The 10,973-nt window shown below is 23.5% G+C and overlaps 2 protein-coding genes across 2 annotated transcripts; one reads left to right on the top strand and one right to left on the bottom strand.

The window, feature by feature from the left end:
• Positions 1-224: 224 nt before the first annotated feature.
• Positions 225-812, bottom strand: LOC124939712 (probable serine/threonine-protein kinase kinX). The gene has a single exon (XM_047480157.1). It carries the CDS (start codon positions 810-812, stop codon positions 225-227), a length of 588 nt encoding a protein of 195 aa, XP_047336113.1.
• Positions 813-1,197: 385 nt separating this feature from the next.
• Positions 1,198-2,495, top strand: LOC124940375 (zinc transporter 2-like). Its single transcript, XM_047480888.1, has 2 exons — positions 1,198-1,682; positions 1,794-2,495. Exons 1-2 carry the CDS (start codon positions 1,301-1,303, stop codon positions 2,408-2,410), a joined length of 999 nt encoding a protein of 332 aa, XP_047336844.1. The 5' UTR covers positions 1,198-1,300; the 3' UTR covers positions 2,411-2,495.
• Positions 2,496-10,973: the final 8,478 nt, after the last annotated feature.

Below are 10,973 nucleotides of genomic sequence, written 5' to 3' on the forward strand. Positions count from 1 at the left end.
ATTGTCTGTTAAGAAAGACAAGACAAAGTGCTAGCTTGTTGTTTTGTTGTTGCCTTTCTCAGGTTAGTAATGGAGACAGACAATGGCACGTGCTTTCTTGATCTTTTGTTCAAACCAAATTAAGGATATTTATGAAAAACGACATGATAAAATTAAAAGGTAATTAGACCTAATATTACATGATTTTAATACTTAATAAGAAATGTTATCATCTAGCTACCTAATTAATTTCCAATTTGTTTTCTCATCTTCCTTATGAACTCTTCACATTTCTTGTTCAATTCATCCACATTCATCAACACCTGATCTATTCTCTCATCTTCATCATCATCATCATCATCTTCATCATGTCCAGTTACGCAATTATCCTCCTCCTCCTCCTTTTGATTATCTTGTCCAGTTTGGTAATTACTATGTACCTGTTCTTCATCATCATCATCATCATTATCTGCAATAATGTGTTCTTGCTCATCTTGGTAAGTTGCTGCTGCTGCTGCTATTAGATCAGGTTTCTTCTGTGGACACGTTTGAATTATCTTGGATGGTGCAAAGTTGTCATTTTTATTAATCTGATGTTGTACAAGATCAGAATCGAAAGCTGAGTTGGCAATGAGAAAGGCTAGAATGCAATTGCAGAAGAGGAAAATGTAATTTCTCTCAGTGCTGTAATCAGTGAAGAGTTGGAGTGATAGAGGAGATGTATGAATATAATGATGACCCAAGTAGTGAAGGATCATAACAACGACCGAAGACATCAAACAGAACACAGAAAGAGAGAATTCTGCTTCTGTTTTTGCTTCTGCCATTGCCATGTTAATTCTTGTGAGAAGAGATGATTACATACAGCTACTATTTATAATACCGAATTTCTTTTCTCTCTCCTTCAATCAATTATTATTATTTTGAAGAGATTCCGATTTTATTTTGTAGGTAAGAGTAAGTAGCATTAATTAGCTGGATTGAAGTTAAAATTGAGTTCTTAATTAATTCCCCTTTTTTTATTGATGGATTTAGATTCACCCAAATAAAGTAATTTTGTTTTAACTAGATTAATTTTTAATGTGAGTAATTACTGATTATAGTTTTGTAACATTATTATTAGTCAAATAATTAAAAAGTAGTTGAAGAAAAGAAGCACCTTTCCTTTTATGTCGTCCTATCTTTATCATAAAGACAGATAGATCTACATAAGAGAGTGATAACTGAGGTCTGAGAATGCAGGGTTTGTCTCCAACAATACAAATACAATAATTTTGCTGTAAATTCAACATCTTTATCATCCCCCAATCCATTCACATATATGCCTTCATTTCTCATCGCTGACTCACCGCCGCCGCCTGAGCCTCAGGACCTGAGGTCAAAATCCCTTCTTCTGGTCAAAATCTGGTGCTTGCTGGTTCTGTTCGCCGTAACCCTTTTCGCCGGAGTCTCTCCATACTTGATGAAATGGAGTGATGGGTTCCTTCTTATAGGCACTCAATTAGCCGGTGGAGTATTTCTTGGTACCGCTTTAATGCAATTCTTGAGCGATTCCAACGATGTGTTTCAGAATTTGACTGATAAACACTACCCATTTGCTTTCTTGCTCGCCGCTCTTGGGTTTTCTTTCAGCATGTTGGCTGATTGCCTAATTCTCCATCTTTGTAGGAAGCACAGTAACTTCTCCCCCAACGCCGCCGACGGTAATATATGCCCCTCTTCTCCGATGACCCCCTTTTCACTTTTATCAATAAAGATTTGAACTTGGCTTTAGGTAGAATTAGTCTAATTAATTAGATTTTCGTTTTCCATAGCCACAACATTGCAGGCCAGGAAGTCTATTGCCAGCAGCAGCAGCATCATCGGCGCCGCAACAGCCTCGCAGACTCAGGTAGACAGCAACACCGACCGTGCCGGTGCATTAGATCTTTTGTTCTTAAAAGCCGTCTCATTCTCCGACAGCGTATTACTAATAACAGCCCTATGTTTCCACGCGGTGTTCGAAGGAATCACTGTGGGTTTAGCCGACACAGAAAACAGAGCTTGGAGAGCCCTGTGGACTGTCGGCTTAAACAGAGTATTTGCTTCCATTGCCATGTCTACGGCTCTCTTAAAAACCAATATTCCCGACTTCCCTCTTTCGTCATGCGTCGCTTACGCCTTCTCGTTCGCGATTTCCAGCCCCGTTGGAATCGCAATAGGGATCGTGATGGACGCAACAACAAGAGGGTTTGTTGCAGACTGGATTTACGCAATAGCTATGGGTTTTGGATGCGGGGTTTTCATTTGGGTTTCGGTTAGTCATTTGTTACTCAACGGTTTCATGCCGCCGCAGAGAAGGATCTCTGTCAACACGCCTCATCACAAATTCCTCGCAGTTATTACCGGCGTCGGAATTGTTTCCGTCGCTATAATATGGGATCAATATTGAAAATGAAAATGCTTTCATTATTAATTAGAACGAAATCTGAACGATGTTATTATATCAATGATATATGTATCTTCTTATTAATTTGAAAGAATGCTAACAAAAGAAAGAAAAACATAAGATCAAGAAACGCCGCTGCTGCCAATGGAATCTAATTTCTTGAGAACCACTTGATAAATCATATCCACCTTAATTGTCTCTACATCGATGAATAAACCATAAGCATTCGATTGGTTCTTTATTTCGCCTTTCAATACTCCCATTGCAATCTTGCTTACCATATTCAGATACTCGCTTGGCATCATCCTCATCTCTACACAAAGTCATTCATCCTATACATAATAATACAAATATCTCTCAATAATGTGAAGAATCAAGAAGATATCGGGTTAGGGATTAATAAAGATTCTTACCACCCGCGAGAGTAACTCAGCCTTTTGAAAACTAGAAATGGGAAAATCATCAAATTCTACTTATTACGTACCATCTTTGGCGGCCGTTTCATCAATAGAAAGACTACCTACATCTGCCATTGCATTGCATTAATAGAATTAGAAAATAGTTAAATGAAACTTTACTACATCTTTTATTCAAAATAACAACAAACCAGTTATTAAGCTGCTAGCTTCCTTCGACATTTGATGATGATCTTCATTTTTTTTTCTTATTGTTGCCCCCCATAGCAATAGGTTATTCTCTGTTCTTGCCGGTAACATGAGACAAATCCTAAAAATTGCATGGAAACTCCCATTAATATAAAACTAATTAAAAATGACAGAATTTCAAAAACATAAATTATGCTTTATAATTACTGGAAGAGGAAAACAGAAAACAAGGGGATTTGATGTAATAAGATTTGTAGTGGTCGATACAAACTGGTTCGGTTTTGGTTCCTACATGCTCCATTCAATACATTTCAAGAACCTAATTAAATTCATGATGATGATGAAACACAATAAAAAAAATAGGGATATCATATTATCATAGTTAGTTAGTTATCTAAAAGTAACGTCTCCATTCCAGTTAGGACATAGACAGTGGCGGACCCAGAAATATTTTCTCGGGGGGGCCAAATACCTAATAACGTAGCATTTTTTGCTATCAAATAAATGCATTTTTTAATTAAAATTTTACTCGATAATTACATAAAAATACTAATAAGCACAATTACTAAATTATTTTTGTCCATGAGTCGGTACAAAAGAAGACAAATATCTTCATTACGTTGACTATATCAATCAATCAATTCAAGAAAATTTCCTTTATTTGATGAACTACTTGACTCATCATGTCCTCGAAAAGGTAATCCTTGCCTCAATAGAAAGCGTGTTACATCAAATATTGTCATTAAACATGTGTGATAATTTATTTCTATATCACGACCATGTGTACGTAAAACGTTTCTCACGTTATGTCTTTGATCTTAAAATGATTCAAATTGAATTCTAGCTTCATTATGACAACTATTTGAAGTTCTCATATGACGATTGAATCTTTCTAATGCTCTTTTCCAATTTTGTACTCATCTCCTATAAATGTATCATCTACGTTTTCTCTATTTAAAGGTTTGAAAAGATAACACCAAAAACAAAATGATGCATCTTTTGATATGCTATATTCTAACCATGTATATTTGATCAGTAACATTAGACTCATTAGTAGGTTCATTAATTGATTGAGAAGACTCATGCTGGTCATGTCATGTAGAAGTACAAATTTAGAACATCTTCATTATTCTATATCCTACATAAAACAAATGATTAAAAATAAATATGTGTCACAACCCCTAAATAAAATCTAACAAATACATTTATTTGTTGAAATAATTTAAAATTAATTTAAAATTAAGAAATATAAAATAATATTTTACCCTTATATTTATATAAATGGTTATTTTACCCTTATATTAAAAAATATATATAAATAAATAAATTATAATATAAATGTAGTTTTAAAATAAATAATAATATTATATGATTTTCATTATTTTATATATAATTCTTTATATTTTAACTTATATAAATAAATGTTATTTATATATTAACTAAAATTTATCTATTATTATAAATATTGTATTTTAGAAAGAAAAAAAATTTGTATAAAATAAAATATTAATAATAATTACTTGTATTTTAGAAAATATTTTTTTGTATAAAATAAAATATTAATAATAATTACTTTAATAAAATTATATTTGAAATTAGAATACTATAATTATGAATTAGTTTATTAGAAAAGAGTGTTAGTATAAAATAAGGTTTTAATAAAATTATATTTGAAATTAGAATACTATAATTATGAATTAGTTTATTAGAAAAGAGTGTTTGTATAAAATAAGGTTATAATTAAAGAAATGTTAAAGGCATGATTTGATCACTTGACACTGCTATACATTTCATGATCACCTGACCTCTGCTATACATTTCAGCTCCAAAATTACTTAGGCAAAGCTTATTTGATAAACATATATATATAATATCTTAAAAGTTTTACCCTGATTGGGGAGGCCCAAGCCCTCCTTGTGGGTCCGCTACTGGACATAGAGGAATCTGTGGCTGGCAAGAAGAAAAACATATTATATAAAATGAATGAATCATGATGAAATTATTTTTAATTTTAAATAAATGAAAATAATTAATTAAATTATATATTTTATTTATTTTAAAATTTTAATATATTTTTAGTAGGATTATTTATTACAATTTTATTATATTATTATTAAATTAAAATAATTTATTATAATTTTATTATATTATTATTATTATTATGTATTTTAATTATATATTTTTAATTAATATATATATTTTACAAAATTATTATTATATATTTAAAATATTTATTATATTATTATTTATTTAATCTTTTTAATTTAAATTATTTTTATTTTTTAAATTTTAATAATATATAACTTTATTTATATTTATTTATAGTATATTTTATTTTAAATAACTATAAGTTAATTGTATACAACATTATAAATCAATAAGTATTAAAATTAAGATAAAAAACTTTATTTATAATATATTTTTATAATAAAAAAATTATAATGATTTTAAAATATTTATTATTTATAAATATTATTATTTTGTATATAACAATTTAAAACTTTAATTTATTATTATATATATATTTTAAAATAAATGAGTTAATTAATTAAATTATATATTTGATTTATTTAAAAAAATTAATATATTCAGAGATAATGTGTTTAGTATTATTATTTATTACAATTTTATTCTATTATTTCTAAATTAAAATATTAAAGATTTAAAAATAATAAAATAATTTATTATAATTTTATTATATTATTATATATTTTTATTTAATATATATATTTTACAAAACTATTATTATATATTAAAAATATTGATTAGATTATTATTTATTTCATCTTTTTAATTTAAATTATTTTTACAGTATATTTTATTTTAAATAACTAAAATTAATTTTATACAACATTATAAATTAATAAGTATTAAAATTAAAATAAAAATTTTTATTTATAATATATTTATTATAATAAAAAAATTATTTTTTTTTAAAAATATTTATTATTTATAAATATTATTTATTATGTATAAAACAATTTAAAACTTTAATTTATTATTATATATATATTTCTTAAACAATAAATATAAAATATTTTAAATTAATTTATTTTAAATTTTAATTAATAAAACTATTTTTATTATTTTTATGAATTTAATAATTGTTTTAATAAAATTAATAATTTTAATCTATATAATTTATTTATAATTATTAATAATATTTTATAAAAAATAAAAAATTATGATATACTTTATAATGTTTTGATTGGATTTTGTTTGTTTATTAAATTGATGTTAATTCTTTAAATTTTAAATTTTATCATAATTTTTTACTTTAATTTACAATTCTGTATTAATAAAGTTTCGATTATTAATTATTAATGCAGTTCAACTCAAAGGTAAAAGTCTAACTCGTATACATGTAATTCAACTTAAAAAAAAGTAAAGAAAAATTACATAATAAATAATTTCGAAACAAATTTCTTTTATCACATTCTAATAATATTTTTGATTATTAAAAAAATACAAAATTATTTCATCTTTTTAATTTAAATTATTTTTACAGTATATTTTATTTTAAATAACTAAAAATTAATTATGTACAATATTATAAATTAATAAGTATTAAAATTAAGATAAAAAACTTTATTTATAATATATTTATTATAATAAAAAAATTAAAATGGTTTTAAAATATTTATTATTTATAAATATTATTTATTATGTATAAAATAATTTAAAACTTTAATTTATTATTATAGATATTTTTTTAAACAATAAATATAAAATATTTTAAATTTTATTTAATAAAATTATTTTAATTATTTTTATGAATTTAATAATTATTTTAATAAAATTAATAATTTTAATGATTTTGTTTGTTCATGAAATTGATGTTGATTCTTAATTTCTAAATCTGCTAAAAAAGAGTGTTATTTGGTTTTTATTAAAAATGTTAAAATATTATATTATATGTATTTTAAAAAATTTAATTATATGAAATAAAATTATTTATATATATATATATAAAGTGATTTTAATAAAAAAAAATAAAAATTTATATTTAATATGCTAAATATTAAAAATATAATGTTTATTAATAGTTTATTTCCTAATATAAATAAAATAAAATATATTATATTATATAATGTAAATAAAATATATAAAAAATTATTTTAGATAAGTAATTTTATATCTAATTATATAATAAATAATTTGTATATTATTGTATAAACTAAATACTAAATACATTAATTTAATTATAGTTATTTTTTTTTATATATTTTACAACTTGTTTTTTTATAAGAACATCTTTTTTAATTCACTCTATTTAAAAGGTATACTTATTATAATTTTTATATAAATATTTATAATAAATGAAAATATTTTTCTTTTTAATATTTAATATAAAATAAATAAATAAAAATGAAGATAAAATGTATTTTTAATAAAATATATTATTATTTATATATATTCTTTTAAAAAAATCTTATATATGCATGCATCTATTTTTAAATTAATTGTTTTAAAATTATTAGTATTAATAATATATTTATTGATATATAAAACATGTACATATATTACATATATTACATATACAATAAAAATATTATATATCTAACTATAATTATAATATTTTGTATTATTTGAATGAGACTTAAGTTATTTTGGCATGTTAAATTTTTTTTTTTAGAAAATGACATGATTATTGTTAGAGAATATGTGGTGGTTAAGGTTTAAATTAAATATGTTTTAATTAAAAAATTATAATTAGTGGTGATTTTCTTGGATTTTTTTTGGTAATTTTTCTTTAAAAGTAATAATATATAATTATAAAATAATTTATTTATTTTATATTAAAATGTTTTAATAACGAAATTCAATTAAAAGAATCAAAAGCAAACAAATAGTAAGAATGATGCGTGTTGATTGATTAATAAATGCAAAATCGGAAAAACATAGTTAATTAGTTATCACTTTATGCTTAATTTGTACCCTAACCAATACTTGACGGACTTATTTAATCATTTTCACCCAAGAACATAATAAACTATGAATTTTGTGTCAAATTATTAATGGTTAATGTTTGGTTGAAAAAGAAATTAATACTTTTTATTTTTGAAGCAGCTTTTTTTTTTTTATCTTTGATTGGCCTAAGAAAAAATAAAAATATTAATGATGCATAGTTAAGAGAAAGATATTCATCATTAGTTAAAAGTTAAGTGAACAATTTCAATAGGATTAATGTACTATCCATATGACACATTGAATAATTGATTTTTACTTAGGGTTTTACAAAAAGATATATGACAAGTTTAGTAGTCAAGTTTTAACTAAATCCTATAGAAAATTAAGGAAATAAAATAAAATATTAACTAAACCCTAGAGAGAATCAAAAAAATAAAATAAAATATATTATTTATATATAATATATCTTTTATTATTTTTATTATATAAATAATATATTTACTTTATTTTTGTAATTTGGTTTCTTAAAACTCGTGTACACTGTTCATTGTTGTTAACATCCATAGTTCGTTAGTTTGGTGAGTGGACAAATTATCTAATAACTAATTAATTCATTTAAAAATGTAAGTCAATTAACTTAATTCAAAAACTAAGGTGAGAAGAGTGAATAACTATAAAGAGTGACCGATGGGTTTCAATTGTATATTTCAAAACAAAGAGTGAATAACTATAAATGTTATTTTTTATTAAATTAATTAATTATTCAAATAAGAAGTTATATATATATATATAAAATTAAATTATAAAATAACATGACAAATTTACAATAATTAAAATTTATTAAAGAATATGATGTCGAATTAAGTAACTAACCATAACTATGTATGGATGATTGTTTTTGTTAGCTACACTCCAACCCAAAAACACTCGATATAGAGATCAAAATCAGGGTATTTATCACGTTTGAAATGTGTTTTTTCAGTAATTTCATTCCTGTAGTAATTACAAAATACCGAACCTCTCTTTTTAAATCGTAATTCATTCTTGACCCTATCAAGAAAGAGATTTCAAAATTCATTCAAACAAAAAAAGAATAGTCAGTTACCACTTTATGCTTAATTTGTACCCTGAACAATACTTGAGGGATTTATTTAATCATTTTCCCCAAGAACATAATAAACCTCAGAATTAGATCAATTTTGTGTCATATTATTAATTGTTAATGTTTGGTTTGAAAAAAGAAATTAATACATTTTATTTTTTAAGCTAACATTTTTCTCTTTGATCGACTGGCCCAACAAAAATAAAACATGAATATGCATAGTTAAGAGAATACAATTTTGCTTAATTAAAAGACCGATGATCATCATTAGTTAAGTGAACAATTTCAACATTACAACTCATACGACAGAATTGATCAATCAATCGATCTCTAAGGTTTTAGAGAAAGATATATAATAATTCAAACTCAAAATGATATTATATTTGTTTTCTTTTCCTAACTATCTAGGTTTTAACTAAACTTTAGAGAAAAACAAGGAAATAAAATAAAATATTAACTAAGCTTTAGAGAAAAAAATATAATAAGGGTAAAAAATAAAAATTCAACTTCTCTTTGATTTTTTTTGAAAAGGGAAAATCAAAGTGTAACATTTTTTTAATTAATTTTAATGTAAAAAATATTGAAGATATTTTGTTTATTCAACAAAATATAAGGATATAAATTTGTAATTAATCTAATAATATTACATTTATAGATTGTTTGTAATTAGTGCATAATAATATATTTAATTGTTATATATAATTTGAAAAATAAAAAATGATTAAAAATTACATTATTTTATGTATGAAATTGAGAGATGTTATTAAACTTACTTTTTATTTTTATTTTTATTATTTTGATGAAGTACCCCAACTAATCAACCCTATATATGAATTATCTGATCCGTTTTGAATTGTATTTTTATATAAAATGAACCTCTGAACATCCTTATTTGCGGTTCTCAATGTAAACTATAAATCAAACATATTGAAAATATAAAATGTCAACTTTCAAAGTCTTTAAGTCTGATATATACTAATATTATATTTATGATTTATCAGGTTTAAGTTGATAACTAACAAGAATTTACCTAATTTCCTTTTCATTGCATGGAAACTCCCATTAATATAAAACTAATTAAAAATGACAGAATTTCAAAAACATAAATTATGCTTTATAATTACTGAAAGAGGAAAACAGGGGAGTTGATGTAATAAGATTTGTAGTTGTAGATACAAACTGATTCGATTTTGGTTCAATTATCCATTCCATACATTTCAAGACCCTAAATAAATTCATGATGATGATGATGATCATAGTTAGTTAGTTACCTCTAAGAGTAACGTCTCTTCATCATCATTCCAGCCAGGACATATTAGAGGAATCTTAGATGAGTTATCATCATGTGGCAAGAACAAAAACATATTATATAAAATGAATGAATCATGATGATGATCATAGATAGAAAAGAAGATGATGATGTTGAATTAATTAACTAACCATAAACATATATGGATGATTGTTTTTTGAGGATGCAGCTCCACTCCAAAACCGAAAAATACTCAAAAACATTTAGCACATTAAAAACGTACTTTTTCAGTAATGTCATTCATGTAGTAATTACAATCATTATTGTTCGAGCCTATTTTTGAACGTAATATTCATTCTTGACCCTATCAACAATAAAAGATTTCAAAATTCATTCAAACAAAAAAAAATATTTCTATTATTAAAAAACACACAAAATATATTAAATATTATTAATATATATTCAAATAAATGAAAATAATTAATTAAATTATATATTCAATTTATTTTTAAAAATTAATATATTCAAATGTTTAGTATGATTATTTATTACAATTTTATTATATTATTATTAAATTAAAATATTAAAGATTTAAAAATAATAAAATAATTTTATTATATTATTATATACTTTAATTATATATTTTTAATTTAAATATATATATATATATATTACAAAATTATTATTATATAGTTAAAA

Source organism: Impatiens glandulifera, chromosome 5 (genome assembly GCF_907164915.1).
Source record: "Impatiens glandulifera chromosome 5, dImpGla2.1, whole genome shotgun sequence".
NCBI lineage: Eukaryota > Viridiplantae > Streptophyta > Magnoliopsida > Ericales > Balsaminaceae > Impatiens > Impatiens glandulifera.

Bases quoted from the DNA above. Each gene is read 5' to 3' on its own strand.
- LOC124939712 (XM_047480157.1), bottom strand. From the start codon at position 812: ATGGCAATGGCAGAAGCAAAAACAGAAGCAGAATTCTCTCTTTCTGTG.
- LOC124940375 (XM_047480888.1), top strand. From the start codon at position 1,301: ATGCCTTCATTTCTCATCGCTGACTCACCGCCGCCGCCTGAGCCTCAG. The intron at 1,683-1,793 runs GTAATATATGCC...CGTTTTCCATAG, and splicing joins CTCCCCCAACGCCGCCGACG to CCACAACATTGCAGGCCAGG.